This window comes from Epargyreus clarus, unplaced genomic scaffold (assembly GCF_041222505.1).
Source record: "Epargyreus clarus isolate Ecla_fem2 unplaced genomic scaffold, WU_Ecla_fem_2.2 ptg000022l, whole genome shotgun sequence".
NCBI lineage: Eukaryota > Metazoa > Arthropoda > Insecta > Lepidoptera > Hesperiidae > Epargyreus > Epargyreus clarus.
In genome coordinates this window covers 1,356,241-1,381,358 of record NW_027332229.1, presented here as the reverse complement: position 1 = coordinate 1,381,358, position 25,118 = coordinate 1,356,241, and the positions used below count along the sequence as shown (strand labels likewise).

Below are 25,118 nucleotides of genomic sequence, written 5' to 3'. Positions count from 1 at the left end.
CAATTCTACACGAAAAATACATGAATCGTTTCAACATATATATCATATTTATATTACATTATATAATGTATTAAACAATATCTTATTAATAATCACTTATTTTATCTTAAAATTAATCGTATGTTAGTCTTTTCTCGTAAAATATTAAACTATTAACAAACAACGTTATGAAATATTAATAATAAATATAAATATTTTTGAATAATTTATTTTAAAGACAATTGAGTACAAATGCAAATCCAAATTATTTTATGTCTTAAATTATTTCATTTAACAATAGCACTAAATCTTATATCTAAAACGTCGATTTGATTATTACAATGACTATTACGAGTACAATTACTATTAGAGACGGTCAAAATGTAATGTTATATTTACTTATATATTTTGAAATAATAATGAAGAAGATTTATGTATGTGTGATTAATTTAAAAAGCACGGAGAGCGTCGCCAATTTGGAACCTCCTACGAATTCCAGCCGAACGCGTGCATTGCTATACGAAAGTTTCAGCGTTTATGTTTTTAGTTTTACACCTATCTTGACTTCAAAATGAAAATACATGGTCACTGCCGCCCTTGGACATCTATAACCGATTCCATGGACTATAGCGACGGGTCCTACGTAAACTGGTGCAAGTGCGTTTTCACAACTGTACAGTAGAGCGATTTGAATGTTCTAATGTATGTAACTTTAACATTATTCAACGTACATAGTTAAAATTTTAAAATGGTATAATTGAATCCTTTTGAAAAAAAAACTGCATTATACGTGAATAATTATTCAACGTACATAGTTAAAATTTTAAAATGGTATAATTAAATCCTTTTGAAAAAAAAAACTGCATTATACGTGAATAATGTGTAAGTGCGCTGAGTGAGCACAATCAGTAAACAGCTCAAATTAACCATATTCAAATCATAGAAAATGGAGGAATATGAGTATCTTTGAAGGCATACACATAAGAAGTAGGCAGAAATTGATCTGTCATTCTTTCTAAGTTCCAATAAGACGTGGCATTTATTTTAGCAAATCTTACTTATTTTGCTACATGGTCATAATATTACTCGTGAGTTTATCGAAAATGGACTGTTTTCTCTGTCATCTATAATAAAACTCAAAGGTGACTGACTGACATAGTGATCTATCAACGCACCGCCCAAACCACTGGACGGATCGGGCTGAAATTTGGCATGCAGGTAGATGTTATGACGTAGGCATCCGCTAAGAAAGGATTTTGATCAATTCTACCCCCAAGGGGATAAAATAGGGGATGGAAATCGTAATGCAAGCGAAGCCGCGGGCAAAAGCTCGTGTACCATATGGTTACTTATACTAGATACCTAATCCGCATTAGGAATATATTTGTTTCCGTATTACATTCCTTCAAGCAGATGTCATCTTAGCAGCGGCGGCGGCGGCGACCGCAGCAGCTTTCTTCTTGACAGCGAGCGCGGTGCGCTGCTTCGCTAAGATCTGCTTCTTCTGACTCTTCGACAGTTTACGCTTCTTTACTTCGTTTGCTGCGGCTGTAAATATAACGGTATAATTATAACTTCTAATTATTGCCACGCTTTTATGAGCTGTATGTTTGTATCTGGGTATGTAACGGAAGCTTTGATCTCGATTTTATCCTCTTTGAATGGTCAGATTAATTTAACATTTTTAACAATTTTTTAACGGTCAGATTAATTAGTTTTTGAAACAAGTGTCAAGTACCAATGTACCAAAGTGTTCTATATGAATCAAGTTTTAAATAAATGAGATTTGAATTTGAACAATACTTACATTCTGCCCATCAGGATCGCCGGGATTAACAATTTTCATTGTGCGATTTTAGTTTGTTTAATACTTAATATTTAATAATATAATTTAAAAGCGCGCTAAAATCGCACAATGAAAATCGTTAATCCTAGCGATCCTGTCGGCGAAAATGGTACTTGAAAAATATTTTTTTAGTAAAAAAATTTTAAAAATGAAAATACCTTGGTGATTATAAATAATAATTATGGTATTAAAAAAAACAAATTACCAGTAGCAAGTGTATGTCGTGTGGCCGCTGTGCGAGCGAGTTCGCCGAGCGTGTTCGCGATCGCCACGCCGAGCCGCGCGCAGTCAGACCGCGACGCCGAGTGCGCGCGCAACGCCAGTGTTGCAAACCTAGGATTTGAAAATCTACCATTATTCCAGTGTTTGGAGTTAAACAAATGTGTGCGTTTTGGGGTGTTGGCTAGTGCGCATGTGGAGGTATGTCAATGTTTAGTTTTAAAGTGTGCGTTTTGAGTGGGTGATGATGTGAATGTGGATAGGTGTAGTTGATGTGTGCATAGAGGATAGGGTGGCCAGGTTAGAAATTTTGCTTTTTTTAGGGAGTGTAGAATCCAAACAAAAATAATGACTAAAATCGTAGCGCATCCTTGAGTTGTCTGGTCGGGAATCGAATCCGGAATGTTCTACATGACAGTTCACTATAGTTACTACAAATCAAATCAAATCAAATCAAATTTATTGTGGAACATGGGTACATGGTGCATGGTACAAACATATTTTGAGTCCAACATATTCCCACCACAGGTGGGCACACAATAATTGTGCAATAAAATATAAGTAGCAAATCATTAAAAAAATATAACACTTGTCAATTAAAAAATTATATAATTTCCGCTTAAATAATTCAATTTCAATAGTGGAACGGATCGTTGCGGGTAACTTATTATATATAATTGGGGCTTTGACGAATATACTTTGTTTATATAAGTGTGTTTTGGATGCTAATATACATAAGTTAGCTGCTCTATGTCGTGCTCGAGTCTTAAACTCAAATAGGTGAATGTTAAGGTACACAAATATACTGCACTCTAATATATAGAGACATGGCATTGGTAGGATTTTAAGATGTGTAAAATAAGGTTTGCATGACTCCCATGGTTTTAAGTTGCACATCGACCTGATACAGCGTTTCTGTGCTTTGAATGCAATATCTTTATCTATCGAATTACCCCAAAATATGATACCATATCTAAGTGTTGAGGCGACACAACCATGATATGCAGTCAGAACGGTTTTTTGAGGAACGGTTTTTCTCAACATACGAAGTGCATACGATAATTTATTCAATTTTTTGCATACGTAATTTAAATATTGTGTTTCATACTAAGATTTGATATTTATGTATAATATATGTAGTTTCTAAACTAAATCTAAATGTTAAAATTTAGGAGACAAGATTAGAGATTAGATTATATTAGTAGCTTCAATCAGCTCAACGTAAATCAAGCCAAGTTGGTTTCTTACTCATTCGTGCAAATGTTAGGCTTGATCAAAAGTTATTGTTGCTACAAGCGCTTGCAAACCTACACAAACCTAGGTAAACTCTCCATCCACAACCACCGGTTAGAATTTGTGATACCTTCTTGAGGTTTAGCAAGCGCGCGAATGCGGCATTCAAAGAAATAAATAAAGAAAATAAATCTTTATTGCGATAATTGCAACACAATTAAATTACGGACAAGTTGTTTTGTACACTGGATAGATAGATTATTAATAATGAGAAATGAATGGAATAAAAAAGCCAAGTTTCATACACTTATATTTATTTTAGGGAGAATACAAATAAAGAGTAAGCAACACTGAATCGAGGTTTCTAGAAAAGCTAGGTTGCTTTATTGTTTTGTTTTCGATGCGCGCGCTTCCAGGGTAGCTCAGGGATCGGGGTTAAAAAATAAACAATCTAGGTCATCTAAAGGGTGGGGCAGTGCGCAGAACGGTTTACGCAAAATTGTCACTAGATGGAACTAGATGACTAGAGTCTGTGGGGAAAATGCAAATGTCTTTTTAACACGCTTTTATTAGCTTGGGTTGTATGTATGTATGTAGGTATGTATGTATGTATTTACGAGCTTTTGCCTGCGGCTTCGCTCGCGTTACGAGGTAATATTATTAACTAAGAAGATTTATACAAACTTTCATCCCCTATTTTATCCCCTTGGGAGTAGAATTGATCAAAATCCTTTCTTAGCATCCCCATTAGGCATCCCCTACGTCATAACATCTACCTGAATGCCAAATTTCGGCCCGATCCGTCCAGTGTTTTGGGCTGTGCGTTGATAGATCACTATGTCAGTCAGTCACCTTTGAGTTATATTTATTTAGATGTATATGTATGTATGTATGTATGTAACTATGTAACGGAGTCTTTGAATACGATTTCATCGCAGTTACTAGATTGCAACAATTATTGCTTTTTAGTTTTTATGACTGTTATAGGGTGATTTTTAGTTTTGAAATTAATAATGTTATTTCCCTATAACTCAAATGTTCTGAAACATATCTATAATGCTCTCTTGTAGAATGATTAAAAATCATTCCGTACTCAATAGTATATCGATGTTTAAACTATATTTATTACAGCAGCGGTTAACAAAGAAGTGGTGATAATATGAGTTCCCATTAGACGAGCATTAGTATAAGAATTATTCTACATACAAATTGCGCACTTTATTTTTAGCTTCAATGAACTTTAGTTTCAATTTAATTTTACTATTATATAAAAATTGCGAAACGAAGGCTCTAATCGTTCAGTATGTGAAAAACTGAAGGAACTGTTTTCGTTCAAAAGCTTTCAAATCAAATCTAATCAAAATATTTTATTCAAAATAGGTTCTTTACAGAGCACTTTTTGAATATCAATACAACTACTACCACTTCACAAGGTGTTTTGTTATGGAGAAGAAGCGGCGAACACAGCAGCGCCTAAAACTGCTGTTATTAGGTAGAAATAGGTGTGGCGGTGGTGCCGCCGGAGTCGAACCACAAAGGGTTCTACCACCTTAAAAATTGGTATTGAAAATCTTTTTTCCACTCCAATCACTTAAACTAGTGGAAATTTCCCAAAGTTCTATCGTCCACTGCCCAGCTGCTCACCTGCCAGCCAGGTCCTGCTGCTCGGCGTCCAGGTCACACGTGGGTATAGTGGAGTTCCTCTTCCCCACAGACACCTGCGACCAACGCGACTGCTTGAAAATATATATATAGTTCACAGTTCTAATATTATTTTTTATAATCTAGGAGTAGTAGCAGAAAAGTGTGAAGTTCACCTGATGGTAAGTGGCTTCTGCCGCCCATGGACATCTGTAATCAACCCCAGATAGGATTAGATATTCGTACCTGAGGTCACTCACAGGTGCACTACTCCTGAGGACTAAGCTGGAATGTCTCGGATAAGTATGCCTCCCTTAACAGCACTTAACACTTTTATTAAGAAAGAATAGGTGTGGCAGTGGTGGCACCGGAGTCCAAACTCGAGTGATTATTTATTTATTTATTTATTTATTAGGTTTGCCAATGGTTACATCACATACAATAATAACAACACATGTATCTTAAGCCAATTCAAAATGAGTATATGTATACCTTTTAAGGCAAACACAGCATGCACAATTTATTTATAGAATTATATCATTATTATGGAGCTTGCAACGAAAAAATAAGTGCCTATAGACATCTGCTACTATTTACATGTAACATACATAAGTCCTACATGACGTCGACGATACATTACATTGTTTTACCACTAAGTTGGTACGCTTCATAGCGTTCCCGATATGAATACAACCAACCAAGTGATTGTGTAATCGAAAGTGTATGACATCCATAGATTAGTAAAGATTACTCACTCCTAACAAGAAAATGTACCCAGTTTTGAGAATTGAAACAGTTGCGTAAAAAAGTTTTGCCACGTCTCCGTGCTAAAATGTTCCTAAAATATTTGAAATTATTATTATAAATTATTTAATTATCATGAAAATTACGCAGTATTAGTTATTTATTCGTAAATTTTCTCTAAAAATGTTTTTATTTGTCAAGAATTCAAAAAAAGAACTTACTATAATAAGCCATTTGCGGCTTCATTCAATTTCAAGGCGGCGAAGTATCTTTACTAATCTATGATGACATCTATAATCTTCAAATTCTAGTTGTTCCAAGCGTTCTAACTTAGTTATGCCAGGAGTATTAAGAACTCCCAATTACCTTGAAGGTCTGTGGGCAGATACCGAACAAGTACCTCTCGATGGTCTGCTTCAGCTCGTCTGCGAATAGCAGCGCTGGGCCGTCGTTCTAGAACAAAAAAGAAGAAAAATTTTTTTAACAAAAAATACAACCGACTTCTATGTCACTACAAAGTAAAAAATAATTGAAATAAATGTTGGTTTAGTACATATTTCTGAAGTCGGCGCTCAATATATTTAGTTGGATAACGATGTAAACAGCGTGTCTAATATGATAAAAAAAAAAACAAAAAAAAAAAAGATACCGGCCGAATTGATAACCACCTCCTTTTTGAAGTCGGTTAAAAATATACAGCCAATTATCAAATAAAAACAATTGATCAATAAAAAGTATGTAATCTTATGGACGCAAGTAATAATTTATATATCTTTCACGTTAATTACTATTATTTTATATAATTATGTAATTATTAATATTTGGCAAAGTGCGAGTCGAAGTTGCACACGGTGGGTTCCTTACCAACATTTTTATTTTTTTTTATTTTTAGTATTCTTGTAACGGAAGCTATTGAATGCTTTATGAAAATTGAAACTATTAGAGTTCAAAACATAAAGCGAAAAGTGTCGAAAATAGCAGTTTCTTGTATGGCGACACCATTTATTTTTATTATTTGTTGCCACCACCGTTTTACATACTCAATGAACATTTGTTATATCTACTTATTACGGTTCCAGAGATAGAGCCCTGTGACAAACGGTCAGACAGCGAAGTCTTAGTAATAAGATTCCGTTTTTACTCTTTACGATTTAAAACGACTTGCCGCAGACGCAAGCCGCAAACGCAAGCCGCAATTACACTGTTTATTTAAACCGAGATCATATTGACAGATGCAATCCAGCTCACCTATATTTCTGACAACGCGTACAAAATAAACTTCACAAAGCAAGTTGTTATATGTTATTATGATGGTGTGTTGAAAAGCATGTTTTAATATAGTTTTATTCATTCATAAACGCAAGTCAACTTTGAAGGTAGTAGAACCCTATGTGGTTCGAAGCTGGAGGCACCACCGCCGCACTTATTTCTGTTATAACAGCAGTGTTAAGCGCTGCTGTGTTCTGGTTTGAAGGTTGTGGTAAGGCAGACATACTTATCCGAGGCTTTTTAACTTAGTTTCAGGGTAAAAGGCATCGATAGTCGACTTCAGATAGGATTCTTAATTTTCCAATCCTACCTAAGTTTGATTATAGATGTCCATGGGCGGCAGTTGCCACTTCACTTTAAGTTGACTGCATGCTAGCGAGGTGGTAAAACCCTTTGTGGATCGATGCGTGAGGCACCACCGACACATCTATTTCTGCCTCATAACAACAGTGCTATGCGCTGCCGTGTTCTGATTTGAAGGGTGTGGTAAGGGAGATCTAGAGGCACGGCAGTGCCTCCGCCAAGTCGAGCTATACTTATCCAAGGCGTTCCATCTTAGTACTCAGAGGTAACGGTGCATATGTAGCCAACAACTGCGGGTAGGAATCTAATCTTATCTGAAGTTGGTTTCAGTTGTCCATGTGTGAGAGTGACCACTTACTATCAGTAGGATTGCACGCTAGTTTACTTCAATTTTATAAACAACTAGCTGACCCGGCGAACGTTGTGTTGCCATATAAATAAATGTTAAGGGTAAGTAACCCTTATCACTTAGGGGTATGAAAAATAGATAGTAGCCGATACTCAGACCTACTGAATATGCATTTGAAATTTGGTGAAAATTGGTAAAGCCGTTTCGGAGAAGTACGGTAGCTAACATTGTGACATGAGAATTTTATATATAAGACAAGAGAAACATTAGGTTATTTTAATACTAAAACGTTCTATGATTAAACAACGAGCATTAAATACTCGAGAACATTAACTAATAGATAATTTCTCATCAATATCTTCGTAGCAATGTTTAATTGAATTTGGCAGCGAAATATATCGATTCTACATAATATGAGTCATGTCCATTGAGAATAAATTGAGATCTTCCGGGATTATTTGCAAAATACTTCTATTACAGTCAGGGCCGGATTTAGAGGTATAGAGCCTTGGGGCAACATAGGAGTGGAGCCCCCCTGGCCCCAAATTATTTTCCGAATAAAATGAACAATTTTTTCAGTTGAGTTTTTCAATAAATATTTTATTGTGAAACGCAGGTAGATTCTTCTAGTATTTATGTTAGAACAAAGCAATTTAGATAAAGGTAAAATAGCGAAAAAAAATATCAAAGGAAAATATATTTTATTTTTACTAGTGTTTACTAGTCGGAATTTAAAAAAAATCCGACGTCTCTATTGTGGGGGGCCCTTTTTGTGGAGGCCCCGGGGCTGTCGCCCCGGTTGCCATCCCTTAAATCCGGCCCTGATTACAGTCACATTACATTAATTCATATATAGAGCGCTGATTTTCTATTTTTATATTTTTGGAACTATCAATCTTTTTTACCACGCTTTTATTAGCTTGACCTGTATCTATGTATGTATGTAACGGAATCTTTGAACTCGATTTTTACCCACTTTGAACGGTCCGATTAATTTAAAATTTTGAACAATTATTACAGCTTATAATTTTATCCCATTTACCTCATCAGGATCGTTAGAAAACAGGATTAATGATTTTTCTTGTGCGATTTTTGTGTGATTTTTAGTTCTTAAACTATAATTATTTATAATATAAGTGTAGCAGACGAGCTTGCAGTCCACCTGCTGGTAAGTGGCTACTGCTGCCAATGGGCATCTGTGAACTTCACCGGATAGGTCAGCCACAGATGCGCCGTTACCCCCGAGGACTAAGCTCGAATGCCTCGGAAAAGTATGTCTTCCTTACCACACTCTTCAAACCACAACACAGCAGCGCTACACTGCTGTTATTAGGCAAAACCAGGTGCGGCGGTGGTGCCACAGAAGGCGAATCATAGAGGATTCTAACATTAGTCTTGTTTTCAGTTATTACTTAAATGTAATCTGATTCTTGCAATGTCTGTTGTAGGAAGTGTGAATAAAGATGTATTATTATAACTGTAGATGATTGTGGAAGAATACATTGTTTTTTTTTAATCTCTTCTGAACGTTTTAATACTTGTAGATTGAACTTAAATATGTATACGGACAGACAACGGAGGCATAATATGGTTCCGTTCTTACCCTCTTTTACGGATTATACGGAACCCTAATTAACATTATTCTTAGTTATAGACAGACAAAATACAAATTTAATAGTAGTGCTCGTCTAAAACGTTACAAACTACCAAAACATTGGTACCATTTTCATAATATATATACAATTTATTTATATTATCACTGGCGGCCTGCCAGTCAGAAGCTGGATTATTTGAGCTGGAGTGAATCAGAATAACACTTGACGATTGAAACGTCATGGCTCCACCGCAGACGTGGTTTAGGATGGACTATTTATATTATAGAAGAATAAACATGCAGTTCACCTGATGGTAAGTGACCCATGGACATCTATAATCAACCCCAGATAAGATTCCTTCCTGAAGTCGGCTACAGATGCGCCGCTACCACTGAGGATTAAGCTGGAACGCCTCAGAAAAGTATGTCTCTTATCACACGGTTCAAACCAGAACACAGCAGCGTTTAACACTGCTGTTATTAGGTAGAAACGGGTGTGGCGGTTGCCAGCTAGGATTTGATTCCAACCTAAAGTGGGCCGCTAATGTGCCGCTACCCCTGAGGACCAAGCTGGAACGACTCGTAAAAGTATGTCTCCCTTACCACCTTCAAACCAGAACACAGCAGCGCTTAACACTGCGATTATAACAGAAATAGGTGTGGCGGTTGTACCGCCGGAGTTGAACCACAAAGGGTTCCACCACCTTCAAAATTCAGATTACATTCCTAGCTCAGGTTAGCTAGTTGACCACAGATTCGTTTCTATTTCTAAGGATTAAGCTGGAACCCCTCTGAAAAGTATGTATCCCTTACAAACTTCAAACCAGAACATAGCATCGCTTAGCAGTTAGTTAACACTGCTGTTATTAGGCAAAAATGGGTGAGGCGACTTTCTCACAACTAGACATAGTGCCATATTTCATACTCACATTGTCTATAAAAGTTTCCAATTGCCTACATACGTCATAGATAAGCATAGATATCTCACCGCCTTGTAATTGAAGGAAGCCATTAAAAGGCTTTAACGGCTGATAATTCTGTCAGCCATTTAATGGCTGTCATGGTGTAATTTACGCGGAACTATACCGACATGTGCAGTTAAGTGGTGCAAAAACACGAAATCGAAGAAGAAGTGCAGAGAAATATCGTTTTATTCGTAAATTATCTAAAAACTACATTTTTTTTTAATTTGAAAATAGATGACAGTGACAATTTCAATTGTCAAAACTGTTTACATTTTCTTGTTGGGAGTGAGTAATCTTTACTAATCTATGACATACAAATACAAGTATAGGTTCAAGAGAGACCTGTGACAGACAGATAAACAACGGTGACAGTAATAGGGTTCCGTTTTTACCCTTGGGAGACGGAACACTAAAAATATATTTGACGACCGGCGTGGCGGAGCGGTCACCATACTGGTCTGACACGCAAAGGGTCCCGGATTCGATCCCCGGCCAGACAGATATTTAAATGATGAATTTAGATTTCTGTTTCTGGGTCTGGGTGTTTGTGTATTTATTTGTGTGTCCACGGCACCCACGACACAGGGAATCGTAGTGTGGGGCTGTGAGTGTAGAAACCGTTTCATCAACAACCCATTACTGTCCCATTGCTGGGCACGGGTCTCCTCTCATAATGAGAAGGATTAGGCCATAGTCCACCGCGCTGGCCAAGTGCGTATTGGTAGACTTCACATACCTTTGAGATTTTTTTTTATAAATCTCTCAGGTATGCAGGTTTCCTCACGATGTTTTCCTTCACCGTTTAGCATTTGATAATTAATTTATAATACGCACATAACTTCGAAAAATCAGAGGTGCGTGCCTGGGATTTGAACCTCGGACCCCTCGATCGAGAGGCTGAGTTTCTTAACCAATAGGCTATCACTGCTATTTGAAACTGCTGCTATAGAAACCGTTTATTGTTTATTATATAAATAAATTGATAGCAGTGATAGCCTAGTGGTTAAGCAACTCGGCCTCTTGATCAAGGGGTCCGAGGTTCGAATCCCAGGCACGCACCTCTGATTATTCAAACTTATGTGCGTATTAGGAATTAATTATCACTTGCTAAACGGTAAAGGAAAACATCGTGAGGAAACCTGCATACCTGAGAGATTTAAAAAAAAATCTCAAAGGTATGAGAAGTCTACCAATACGCACTTGTCCAGCGCGGTGGACTATGGCCTAATCCTTCTCAATCTGAGAGGAGACCCGTGCCCAGCAGTGGGACAGTAATGGGTTGATGATGATGATGATGATGATGATATAAATAAATAAGGTAGTTTACTTAATCTTGCCTACAGATTGCACGCAAATTTCAGGGCTATTAAACAAAACTTTATTGAAATGGAGCCAAAATGAAGACGTAATTCAAACTGACAAGAAAATCCGAATCGGAAGAAAAGGATTTTCGTTGCAAGATCTAGATTTACGTCGTTATTATCATCAATTTAGGAAGTTGAAGGTAAAGTTGGTAGAACCCTCTGTGGTTCGACTCCGGCGGCACCACCGCCACACCTATTTCTGTTATAACAGCAGTGTTAAGCGCTGCTGTGTTCTGGTTTGAAGGGTGTGGTAAGGGAGACTTATCCGAAGCTTTCCAGCTTAGTCCGTAGGGGTGGCAACGCATGTGTGGCCGACCTCAGATAGGAATCTAATCTTATCTAGGGTTAATTACAGATGTCCATACTCGTTTCCTACCTAAAAACTTAGGTATAGTAGTTATAGATCTGACATTAACAAAATTTTCATACATAAACTTGATTGAAGGACAGATGATACATTACGATCGAGTTATTACCAATTGGTAACAACTCGCGCTTGTTTTTTATTCTATGTCCGATCTTTTTCGAGTTTTAAGTTTAATTAAGAGTTGAACGTCTCTTTTAAAAAAATAAACAAAATTTACCAGAAAATAAATGTCTAAATATTCAAATAATAATAAATACTGTTGTTTATAGACTCATTTACACATAATTTATATCTTATTTTGCATTCCACGGTTTTAATAAAACAATATTTGCAGTCACATATTTGTAATCTGTAATAATAATGGCGTACCGACTTTTGGCGGGAAACGAGGTAATAATTGTTGCCAGTATAAACACAATCCGATATTTTTGCGATAATGTCAAATTCTGATATAAAATAATTAATTTTATTTAAGACTAGCTGACCCGGCAAACGTTGTGTTACCATATAAATAATAAAAAGTTAAGGGTGAACAACCCTTATAACTTAGGAGTAAGAAAAATAGATAGTGGCCGATTCTCAGACCTACTGAATATGCATATAAAATTTGGTGAGAATCGGTAAAGCCGTTTCGGAGGATTACGGTAACTAACATTGTGACACGAGAATTTTATATATAAGATATTTATATTTTGTACAATATAATAAAATGATATAAAATTAAAAAAATATAAAATAAAAATAATATATGTATATTATAATAAAATAAAAAAAATCTGTAGTAAAAAATGCAAAAATTAAAACATATATGCAAAAAAGTTCCGTATTTCCTATGACCTAATTCTCAGTATTAATTTAGAAAATGTGGCATAACATTCCATAATTATTTCTAATTAAGAAATTAATTTATTATCTTATTCGATAATAACTAAAATTTAACAATATCGATTCGGATAATCGTATGAATATGCTTCTTAAATGTTATATTATTATCTACGCGTTTTATAAAAACTCAATTGGACGTAGTTATGCAAAATAGATCCAACCACAAAAACTAACTTTTGAGAAAATAGGTCTTTTAGTAAAAGTTAAATTGCTTAATTTATGGTTGGTATCATTGATATCTGTATATTTCAAAAGAAAAAATGTACCATGAAACTTAAATATTTTTTGCATATACGAAAGTTGGTGTGGAGATGCCATTTGTGATAGTAACAAAAAAAACGGTTTTTGTAGGTTGGATTCATTTTGCATAACTACGTCCAATTGAGTTTCCATAAAACAATGAATACAGATCATACTTGACTGAATCTTGGCAACACTTCCATATTTTTTCCATATTTTAGGGTGTGGTAAGGGAAACATACTTTTCCGAGGCGTTCTAGCTCACACCTCAGGGGTAGGGCGCATCTGTGGCTGACCTCAGGTAGGAATATCTAATCCTATCTGACGTTGATTACAGATGCCCATGAGCGGCAGTAGCCACTTACCATCAGGTGGACTGCATGTTCGTCTGCTACTCCTATATTATAAAAAAATACGCTGTCGGAAAACATTCTGAAAATGACCACAGACCGACTCATCCCATTCGACCATCGGCGTCATCACGGACACAATGTTAGCTTTTAATACAATAAAATGTAATTTTGCATGTTCAAAATTTGTCAGCTTTTAATAAATAATTGGCCAAGTACGAGTCGAATTAACAAACGAGGGTTCCGTTGCACCAATTTTTCTTTTAGGTGGCGTTGCCATGAACAATGTGTGATAAAATAAAATAAAAAAATATTATTGTGCTGTGTATATCTTTTATTACACATGTAAATGCACTATGAAAATGTAACCTGTATTCTTATCATAGTTCAAAAATCTAGTAGAAAAATGTAGAAAAATACCAGTTTAATATATTTTAAACTTTTTATTTTTGGTATTTTTATACAAACAAACAAACTATGTAAACATTTTAAATGCCTGTCTATAACGGTTGAAGAGATAGAGCGCTGTGACTCCTATAAATATAGACGGATAGACGAATAGAGAGACAGACAGACAGACAGACGGACTAAGGGGCTAACGGAGAGACAACGGAAGCTTAGTAATAAGTTTTCTCTTTGAATACGGAACCCAAAAAAAAAGTGGAATGAAATTCTGATATTTCGTTATGAATACTACACTCGTAAATGCCTATTATTCAAATTTATTACCAGATTTCATTTTAGAATTGTAGTTTGAAAAATTTCAGAAGATTTCAGCGTGGGTGTATTTTACGCAAAATATTAAACAAAATTATATCATACGGCTTGAAAACACGTGTTGTATTATTTTCGCAGACTTAGCATGACCTAGAAATTGTTACAGCCTTGGTATTTTATAATATAAGTAGCCAACGAGCTGACATTTGATGGTGTAGTTCGCGACAAGCTAGTCCGCTCTGAAGTTGTTGCGAGCAGGTGTAATACAATTTGCTGCGGCGACGCGATTCATTTCTATATTCAGAGCGGACTAGCAGTTTTACGCGGACTATAAGTGACTACTGCCCATGGATATCTGTTATCAATCCCAGATAAGATTAGGTGATCTGAGGTCGGGAAATGCTATCCCTGAGGAGTAATTTTGAAAGCGGAAAAGTATGTCCTTACTACACCCTTCAAACCAGAACACAGCAGCGCTGTTGTTAGTCAGAAATAAGTGTGGCGGTGCCGCCGGAGTCGAGCCACAGATGGTATTATCCTCCAATACACATGAACTTAAAATAAAAACCTGTATAAGATTTTCTATCTAAAGTATTTGAGGCCCAGTCTGCATCAACAAAACCTTCCAAGTCACAATTATCTTTACTAAACATTAGCCCATAAGATTTAGTTTTACATAAATATCTTAAAATTCGTTTTGCATACTTCCAATGGGTCAAAGAATAACAATTATTAAATTGGCTCAAATAACTTACACTGTAAGAAATATCTGGGCGAGTTAAAACACTTAGGTACATCAAGCTTCCTATGAGTTGTTGATATGGGTATTGTTTACAAACATCTACACTTTTCTCTAGTTTTAAATTACTTTCAATGGGATCAACAACATTACACTCTGTCATATTAAATTTACTTAAAATATGGTCTACAAACTTTTGTTGATCTAAAGAAATACAACCATTTTCATACATTTTTACCCTCATACCCAAACACTGTTTTAATTTCCCCAAATCCTTAATTTTAAACTTTGACATTAATTCTGTTTTTACTTCATTTACCATATCACTGCTATTTGAAAAAATGAAGAAATCATCTACAAATATTGCTATGATGATATGCATCTCTTTACATTTTTTAATATATAGGCATGGTTCTAATTTGGATTTAACAAAGTTAGATTTTAACAAACAATCATTTACTCTATCATTCCAAGCCCTGGCTGATTGTTTCAAGCCATATATAGCACGTTTCAGTTTTAGAACACAATTTTCACTACAGTTTAAATTAGGTGGTACTTGCATGTAAACATTTTCTTTTAGATAACCATTTAAGAAAGCTGTAGTTACATCCAAGTGGATAATATCAAAATTAAGTTTAACACTCACGGCAAATAGAAGTCTCAATGTAGAGTAACGAACCACGGGAGAGAATGTTTCATTGTAATCCACTCCTTCCTTTTGAGTGTAACCCTTCGCGACTAATCGTGCTCTATACCGCACTTTATTGTCATTTTCGAACTTTTTTTTAAAAATCCATTTGCATTGTACCACTCTATCAGCTTCTTTTCTGTCTACGAATTCCCATGCTTCATTATCTTCAAAAGCCTTCAGCTCATCTGTCATTGCCTGTCTCCACTGTTCCTTTTCTGGTCCATTCATTACAGCTTCATAACTGAGTTCTTCACCATACGATTCCAGCTCGTCCAAAATACAGAGGTTGGTTATTCCATACCTATCTACTGGTTTTCTCTTACGTTTACTAACCGCTTCCATCAGAATCTGTGCATCAGTGATAGACTCATTTTCTTCTTCGGACACGGATTGGTATGAATCTTCTTGGGAACTCGATAAGTCACAGGTATAAGTAGGATCATTTGGATCTGTAATTGTGTCCTCTGATAAACTTTCTTTCTTTACTGAATATTTATCTTTCTCTGACTTTTCTTCTTTATTTTCTTCTTTTTCATTTACTACAATCTGAGCTGTGTCAGAGTCTTCTTTCTCCATAACAATGACATCTCTGCTCGTAGTGATTTTTCTAGTTTTTGGGTTATATAATCTGTATCCTTTTACGTTATCTGGATACCCTACTAGGATCAATTTTTCAGCCTTCTTATCCCATTTTTTTCTTTGTATCTTGGGAATATGCATCATCACCTTACTGCCGAATATCCTGACATGACTCAGGTCTGGTTTGGTACCCGACCACCTCTCGAATGGTGTCATGCCTAAACTTTCAGCTGGTGTCCTATTTTTTAAGTACACAGCAGTATTTACTGCCTCAGCCCAAAAACTTTTATCGAGGTTTGCTTCAAACAGTAAACACCTTGCCCGTTCAACCACAGTTCTGTTGAACCTTTCTGCGAGACCATTCTGCTCAGGAGTATGAGGATTGGTCTTCTGATGGACGATACCAGCTTGTCTTAAGAAACTCTCCATCTCTCTCGAACAAAACTCCCCTCCGTTGTCAGATCTCAATATTTTTATCTTGTTTCCTGTTTGATTTTCAACCATACTTCGAAATTCTTTGAAATGCTGAAATACCTGGTTCTTCTCCTTCAAGAAATAGACAAAAGTCATTCTGCTGGCATCATCCACAAATAGAAGATAATACTTTGACTGACCAATCGACTTGGTCTCCATCGGCCCACATAAATCAGAGTGTACTACTTCCAGTAGTTGTTCACTTCTATGGTTAGCTGATGGGAAAGGGAAACGTGTCTGTTTTCCCTCACAGCACACTTCACAATTCTGGATCTTTATGTCAGCTTCCTTGTCAAAAGAAACCCCTTCTACAGCACCTTCTTTCATTTTCTGCAAGGACTTACTATTTATATGTCCTAGCCTTCTATGCCATATTGACACAGCGGACAACAAATTCTCGGATTTAATTGTGTTTAATTTGTACACACCATGAACCAAATTTGCAGTACCAATAAGCTCATTCACTGGATTATATATCAAACAGACATCCTTTTTGAACACAATTCTGTTTCCATTAGCAATCAGCTGACTTACTGATAGTAAATTTGTTGTGAGCTTGGGTATGTATAAAACATTCTTCACAATCACATCATACTGAGAATTGTTCACACTCGTGGTAATTTGTGTTTCACCGACACTCACTACAGGGACTGTCATTTGATTTGCGACTACAATTTCTTTATTTTCGCTCACCCGTCTAGTTCGCAATAAACAATCTTTATTAGATGTCATGTGTGCACTAGCGCCCGAATCGACATACCAGTCTTCTGTGCTGAAATTCCCGTTAAAAAACGCTGCACTAAAAGCATATACATTTTTAGTTGCTTTTAATTCAGGGCACTTATTCTTAAAATGACCGATCTTCTTGCAATTATAACATTTTATTTGTTTACTGCCCGTTGACATGTTTCTTGACATTGACGTTTGTGGTGATTTTACTCTGCGGTTAGTGTCGCCATTTTTCGATCGCTGTTTAGTCCAAAATGCAGTGTCTGCTCCAGTGGTGCCAACCTCCTCACACATATCGAGTAATTTTGTTTTGATGACGTCAGCGCTAATGGCGATACCCGAATGCTCTATCGCCATTATCATCGGTGAAAATTTTTCAGGAAGTCCGGCTAAAAGTAACGAACCAATCCACTCGTCGGTGATTTCAAAACCTGTCCCCTTCAATTTCTGCGCCGTCTCGACCATTTGAGATACGTAGGTTGTCATAGAATCACAGGATTCAAGGCGTATTGAAATCAACGTCCGGAGTAAACTTATTTTTCGTTGATATCCCGTGTCATCGAACAACTTCTTTAGTTTCTTCCACACATCGGTCACTGTTGTCTCATTTTTTATGTGCGCGTATAATGAAGAGTCGATAGTCATTACAAGTTTAGCTTTGGCTTTCTTCATCTCGGTTTCACTAATCGCCGCCGGTAAATTTTCAATGTCGATACCCTCGAGTAGCAAAAAATTGCTCGTCGCGAACGCCCAATCGTCATAGTTTTCGCGGCCTTTGAGTTTCGGCACATTTACTAAATAGCCCGACGTCGACATTTTTACTTTTCCACGATAAAATAAGGAGATTCACAAATTATAACGGTAAAAAATATGGGACTGGGCCCATAACCTAATAAAACGAGTAGCTGTCAGGCATAGACTAAATATATTTTTCTGTATACACAACAGACAATAAAAATATTTATACTTATTATTTTTGATATTAATTTTAACATGTACCATTAGGTTAAGTTTAACATTGTAAAAAACATTTTGTTAAAAGATGTGTGTTATGGAATTTCTTTCGCCGCTTCTTTTTCATAACGAAACACCTTGTGAAGTGGCGGTAGTTATATTGACATTCAAAAAGTGCTCTGTAAAGAACCTATAACGAATAAAAAAAAAGAATTTGAAAAAAAATAAAAATTCATTTGTATAGTTGTATCCGTTAGAGATATTAAAGAATCTCTTAAATTCGTATTTTGAAAGTAAGTAAACCCTTAAAATATTCATAAAATTGTAAAAATAATCGACTTCGTGCTTAACAGCTCAAATTGTGAGTGAAATAAACTCTGAAACAAATAATTCAAAGTCGTAAATACGTTCCTAACAATTTCAATAATTTAGCGTTATTTCAACAGTAATTAAATACGGTGAGTTATGGCTTCACACCATAGATTAGTAAAGATTACTCACGCCTAACAAGAAAATGTACCCAGTTTTGAGAATTGAAATAGTTGCGTAAAAAAGTTTTGCCACGTCTCCGTGCTAAAATGTCCCTAAAATATTTGAAATAATTATTTATTTATTACGTAAATTACGTAATTATTACGTAAATTAGTTATTTATTCGTAAATTTTCTCTAAAAATGATTTTATTTGTCAAGGATTCACAAAAAGAACTTACTAAAATAAGCCATTTGTGGCTTCATTCAATTTCAAGGCGGCGAAGCATCTTTACTAATCTATGCTTCACACCAAAAGTCGAGCTTTGAAACAAAATATTTTACCGTACTAAAATCTACTCATATGCGCAGTATCACTAACTAGATTTTGCCCGCGGTTCCGCCCGTGTCCTTGTTTACTGTGGTATAATCCGCGCCAAACTTCTAGTCCGCTCTGAAGTTGTTGTCACGTGTAGTCAGAGAGCCAATGCGGTCGAACACAACTACAAGCATATACTCCGTAGCAACGTAAGAGCATACTAACTGCTATGTACTCGCGAGCGAGAGCGGGCAGCGGAGGGTGCCAGGAGGCTTCGTTCCGCTAATATCTACAATTTGCTGTTACGCGACTTGTTTCTATATTCCGAGCGGACTAGAAGTTTGGTGCGGACTCTAATGAGTATCCTATGGTTTAATCCAGGTTAATAGATAAACTAATTGTTTGTCTATTTTTAAGCAAATTCGATCAGTAGTATTTTCGTTGTAGTATAACAAAGATCTATCCATCTTTACAAACTTTCGTACATATTAAACCTTTGGAAAAATAAACTTCAGTACTTAGTGTTATTTTTTTATTATAGCTGATGAGCATGCAATCCACGTGATATCTGTAATCAACTACAGATAAGATTAAATTCCGACCTAGGGTCAGTGCCAGTACCCCTGAGGACTAATTTGGAACACCTCGGAAAAGTTTGTCTCCCTTAACCCTTCAAACCAGAACACAGCAGCGCTTAACACTGCTGTTATAACAGGAATAGATGTGGCGGTGGTGCCGCCGGATTAGAACCACATAGGGTTCTACCTTCAAGAATAAATATTTGATTAATAAATAAATGACGAATTGCGTAGGGAAGCGGTCACCATACTAATCAGACGCGCAAGGGCCCGGGGTTCGATCCCCGGCCAGGCAGATTTCGAATGATGAATTTAGATTTCTTTTCTGGGTCTGGGTGTTTGTCTATGTGTGTGACGATGGGGCCCATGACACAGGGAATCTTAGTGTGGGGCTGTGAGTGTAAAAATCGTCTTTAAGGGAAACAGACTTTTACGAGGCGTTCCAGCCTAGTCCTCAGGGCTAGCGACGCATCTGTGGCCGACCTCAGGTAGGAATATCGATCCTATCTGGGGTTGATAACAGATGTCCATGGCAGTAGCCTTACCATCAGGTGAACTGCATGCTTGTCTGCTACTCCTATATTATAAAAAAATATGTAATTAAACATCGAAATTCGCAAAATCAGTAATTTTGCGTGAACTCTCACTCACACACACAATATGCCTCAATGCTCTGTGAAGCATTATATATTATTTTCGTCTGTGGTTATGGCGAGAATAATCTCAATGTCATACAAATATATAAATTTTCGCGAGTGACGCCAGTGCGTTTTATTAGTTAAGCGTCGTAATGTGTTCATTTAGTTTCAAGGAGATATCTGTCAACACACCTTATTTACGTTTCGTCATCAACTCATTGTTCCACTGCTGGGCACGGGTCTCTCAGAATGAGAAGGATTAGGCCATAGTCCACCGCGCTGGACAAGTGCGTATTGGTAGACTTCACATAGCTTTGAGATTTTATTTTATATAAATCAGGTTTTGTCACGATTTTTTCATTCGCCGTTTTAAGGAAGTGATAATTAATTCCTAATACGTACATAACTTTGAAAAATCAGAGGTGTGTGCCGAGTTTCTTAACCATTAGGCTATCACTGCGGCATTTACATGATTGATTGATATTCATTTCATTAATAACATAACTACAATATATAATAACCTTTAAATACTATGTATTTATTTATTGGTTAATTATTTCAGTAAAAAGAAACAGTTTGGATGTTTTTGTTATAGTATTCGATGAAATATGTAATTATTATTATAATATTTTTTCGGATGAGGACAAAGATGTGAGTGCTAATGTACCCTCAGATGCAGTTGCAGTGCTTATGATTTTTAATGATATTGGAATTGCAGACGAACATGCAGTCCACCTGATGGTAAGTGGCTACTGCCGCCCATTGACATCTGTAATCAACCCCAGATATGATTAGATATTCCTACCTGAGGTCGGCCACAGATGCGCCGCTACCCCTGAGGACTAAGCTGGAACGCCTCGGAAAGTATGTCTCCCTTACCACACCCTTCAAACCAGAACACAGCAGCGCTTAACTCTGCTATTATGAGGCAGAAATGGCGGTGGTGCCGCCGAAGTCAAATCACAGCGGTTTTTACATACTTTAAATTAATTAAATAATATTAAACTTCAATATAATATGTACTTACTATATTTATTTTTAGTAACTTAACATTATATTGCATAGAAATAGGTGTAATGCGGAACTGAGTCGTCAAAGAAGAAAGTTCTGTGCCAAATACTCTTTAATCTTATTGCAAATATTCTTGCAAATTAGCTTTGAAGTGGGTTACTAAAGCACAATGTATTTTGGCATACACCATGGCGAGCAGTGTTGCCAGGTTAAGGGATTTCTCCCATAGTTTCGGGGTGATTAAATATTGATTTAGACATATTTTTCTGAGAATGAATAGCTTTTTAAAATAAAGTTAACATATGATGATACAGAAGATAAAAAAAATGATATTTTGGATTGGTTCGGGAATAATTTTGCACGAATTGCTTTATTATCAGTATAAAAATACTATCATTTATGTAAAATACAATATTTATTGCGCTATCGTACACAAACATGACAATTTATATCACACTAGTTTTTGCTCGCGGCTTCGCCCGCGTTTAAAAGAAAATATGACATACTAACATACATAAAACTGAAAATTAGTCCCTTCATTGAAATGGCAGTGGCGCCATCTGGCGAAAATTGGTCGTACCAACTCTGAAACCTTCGTGGGCTCGTGGACTACAACTTTGCTAAAGATCATCACTTGATCAAATGCATAGTTTACGATTCAATCCTTACTAATATCAATTAAAATCGGTTCAGAGTTTAGGCGTGAAGAAGAGACATCCAGACGACAGACAGACAGAGTTACTTTCGGATTTATAATATTACTAAGGAGTAAGGATTAAAAACGTCTTCAGATTCGTCGTCAGGGCACGTGCCCTTACTGTAAATGCTGACCATTGTGGAATAATATAGGTAACTATTATATTTTTAAATCCCTTCTGAGAGTTTTAACACAAATGGCCTTAAAACTACGTCATTTGAAATTAGCGTCACTTTTTGGATACAATTCAAAATATAAACCCAAATTCTACATGAATAAAGCCAATTTGAAAATCTTAAAATAAACGATTCAAAATAGCGGACCACTGTTCTTGTCATCAAATCATCACACGTAATTCTTAAAAATTATCATAAAACATATGCTTAGTCATTTCCATAGACATTTTTAGGGTTCCGTACCCAAAGGGTAAAAACGGATCCCTATTACTAAGTCTCCGCTGTCTGTCCGTCTGTCACAAGGCTCTATCATTTGAGCCGTAATACACTTGATTTTTTTACAAACTTAAAAACAAATGCGGGTTCCCATATATAATAAGAAAGCGCTTTTTTTTCAGCGTCTTTTCATTTATCTATTGAACCGTAAAAATAAGACAGTTCAAATTTTATTTACACAAATTTTATTACAATGCATTTACTTCTAAGGCTGCTATGATAACGAATGAACTCGAACACGCACACTGAGGGTTCCGTACCACCATTATTTTATTTATTTTTTATTTATTCTCTAGTCTATCTGTTACGGTTTAAGACATGGAGCCCTGTGATAAACGGACAGACAGCGGAGGCTTAGGAATGAGGTTCCGTTTTCACCCTTTGGGTAAGGAACCCTAAAAAAGGCCTCGTGTAAGTGTCTCCTTTACCACACCCTTCAAACCAAAACACAGCGCTACACCGCTGTTATAAGACAAAAATGGGTGTGGCGGTGGTACCTATACTCCGAAGTTGAACCACAAAATTCCACATAACTCTCATTATAACCAACATTAAAGTAACTGTCATTAACCAACATTACATTTTTAATAATTTTATCACGCGTTTTATTTTGAAAATATTGGTAAAGTGCGAGTCGGACTTACTTAGACGATTTTGTTCGGTAATTCATATTTCTATATAGTATCCTAAGTCTACATGTACGTAATTCTATTGTAGTTTATCAAAACTGCCTTTAACCAAAACAAAATAATAAAAGTAAGTATTGTTTTGATTAATTAAATAGTTAAAAAATATTAATATACAATATATTAAATGTAAATAATTATTTTAAAATATATTATAAATTTAATTATTTATTGTTTACCTAAGCATAAAAAAGTTTTAAGTATATCAAAAATTTAAATTATATGTAAAAACTAGCTGACCCGGCAAACGTTGTGTTGCCATATAAATAAAAAAATGTTAAGGGTGAACAACCCTTATCACTTAGGGGTATGAAAAATAGATGTTGGCCGATTCTCATAGATACCGGATAAGCACAAAAAATTTCATCAAAATCGGTCAAGCCGTTTCCGATTTCCGTTTTCGGTTAGCCGAGGAGTAAGGCAACGAAAACTGTGACACGAGAATTTTATATATTAGATAACATAACGTAAGAATTATTAATAACATTTTTAAATTACAGATACAATTTTACCTTATGCTTTACCTCTGATGTATCAGGATTATTGGTTTTATTATCCGATGTCTTCGCTCCGCTTTCGTTGCACAAAAAAACCAACAAAGTCAACACAGATAATATTTGTGCGTTCGTTTTAATTCGCGCCATTTTTAAAACGATAAAAACTATTTAACTTTTCCTTTATTCAAATTAAAATAGCAAATTAATACTGAATTATTTAAATATTAAATTTACTGCGCAAATTTACTGTGATTTACAAAAAACAAGCTTTTTATTTCTTTTTAATGTTTAATGGCTGTATGTAACAAGTAATTAAGAATATTCGAAATATTAAAAATAAAGTTGTCAATTTGCGCGGGAAACGGCTGTCAATCGCACGCCGGACTCCAGAGCACTGGAGTATTTGTAACAGACAGCAAGACGCGTTTATTTTTGGATTTATAGCTTGCGTTATTAACAGATTCGAATGCGTCAATAAAAAATGAGAAAATAACACGTGAATAAATAATTCGTTTTAACTGAACGCTGTTGAGTGATGTTCTTACACTATTCATCATCGGAACATTGACTTGTAATAAATGGAGGCCGGGTTTAGTAAAAAAAATACGAAAAACGGCCAAAGAATACAACTGTTGCTAGGGAACTTGATTTAAAATTACCTGTTATAACAATTAAAAATTTGTAATTATTGAATTTTATTTGGAGTAATAAATTCAATTCAAATTTAGTTTTATTTTATTTTAAATAGTGTTAAATTGTTTTTTGTTTAAATTTATATTGTTGTTAACAGATTAAGAAATTAAATATGGAATAAAATATTTAATTGAAGAAAAAAAAACAAAAATTCAAATTGTAATCATAAGCTTAAGTTGTAAAAATATTTAATATTTTTCACTCTTAGAGAATTTTTAACGTATTTTTCCGCACAAAACCCTAATGTTATCACGTCATTTATTGCTCGAGTACCTATATCGATTATTAAGTTCATTTTGTAGGTGTTTTCCATTATGTAGCACATTTATTTCGATTGCTTTCTATCGCATATCTTTTAATTTCGTTTAAATCATTGATTTTACTACTTTTTAGTATACCTATATCTCATTACAAGAAAATAAAACCTAGCCTAATTGATTTATCGCCCCCGAAACCCCCTAAATACGTAATTTAAAGAAAATCGTTGGAGCCGTTTCCGAAATCGTTGATATAATACAAGAATTGCTCGTTTAAAGGTAAATTAATACACCTCAATACTAATCTATACACCTCAAGAATAAATTCTGAATACATTTTACATCTGAGCTGCGAACTGTTTATTTTACTACTCATAAAAACAATACATATTGAAAAAAGACAGTTCTAAAATGATGTTTTTTCAGCGTCTGTGCTTTTATTTACTTTGGCCAGATCTTTGAAACATCTAGTAGTCGAGACTAAGTCAAAATCAACATTCATTAACGATTAGTTTATGTTGTTAATTAAATACGTATAGAACTCTAGACCACCCACAATGTCAGTTGTATATAAATAATCTTATAAATAA

General features: G+C 35.5%; 1 protein-coding gene across 4 annotated transcripts; it reads right to left on the bottom strand.

The window, feature by feature from the left end:
• Window positions 1-1,126: 1,126 nt before the first annotated feature.
• On the bottom strand, window positions 1,127-23,989 carry LOC140751329 (uncharacterized). Of its 4 annotated transcripts, none has more exons than XM_073085238.1 (5): window positions 23,594-23,989; window positions 6,029-6,115; window positions 4,922-5,010; window positions 2,031-2,158; window positions 1,127-1,527 (listed from the first exon to the last, which is right to left on the bottom strand). In XM_073085238.1, the coding sequence occupies exons 1-5, from the start codon at window positions 23,723-23,725 to the stop codon at window positions 1,385-1,387; spliced, it is 579 nt and encodes a 192-aa protein (XP_072941339.1). In that variant the 5' UTR covers window positions 23,726-23,989; the 3' UTR covers window positions 1,127-1,384. The 4 variants fall into 4 exon arrangements, with proteins under 4 accessions (XP_072941339.1, XP_072941341.1, XP_072941340.1 ...); XM_073085240.1 differs by having other exon boundaries at window positions 4,922-4,995; XM_073085239.1 differs by having other exon boundaries at window positions 23,606-23,989.
• Between the last annotated feature and the right edge of the window lie 1,129 nt (window positions 23,990-25,118).

What these genes read in the sequence shown, in the direction of transcription:
- LOC140751329 (XM_073085238.1), bottom strand. Translation starts at nt 23,725, where the DNA reads ATGGCGCGAATTAAAACGAACGCACAAATATTATCTGTGTTGACTTTG. An exon ending in CATCAGAGGTAAAGCATAAG is followed by an intron (nt 6,116 to 23,593) that starts GTAAAATTGTAT and finishes TTTTTGTTCTAG; the next exon opens with AACGACGGCCCAGCGCTGCT. An exon ending in ACGACATACACTTGCTACTG is followed by an intron (nt 1,528 to 2,030) that starts GTAATTTGTTTT and finishes TTATATTTACAG; the next exon opens with CCGCAGCAAACGAAGTAAAG.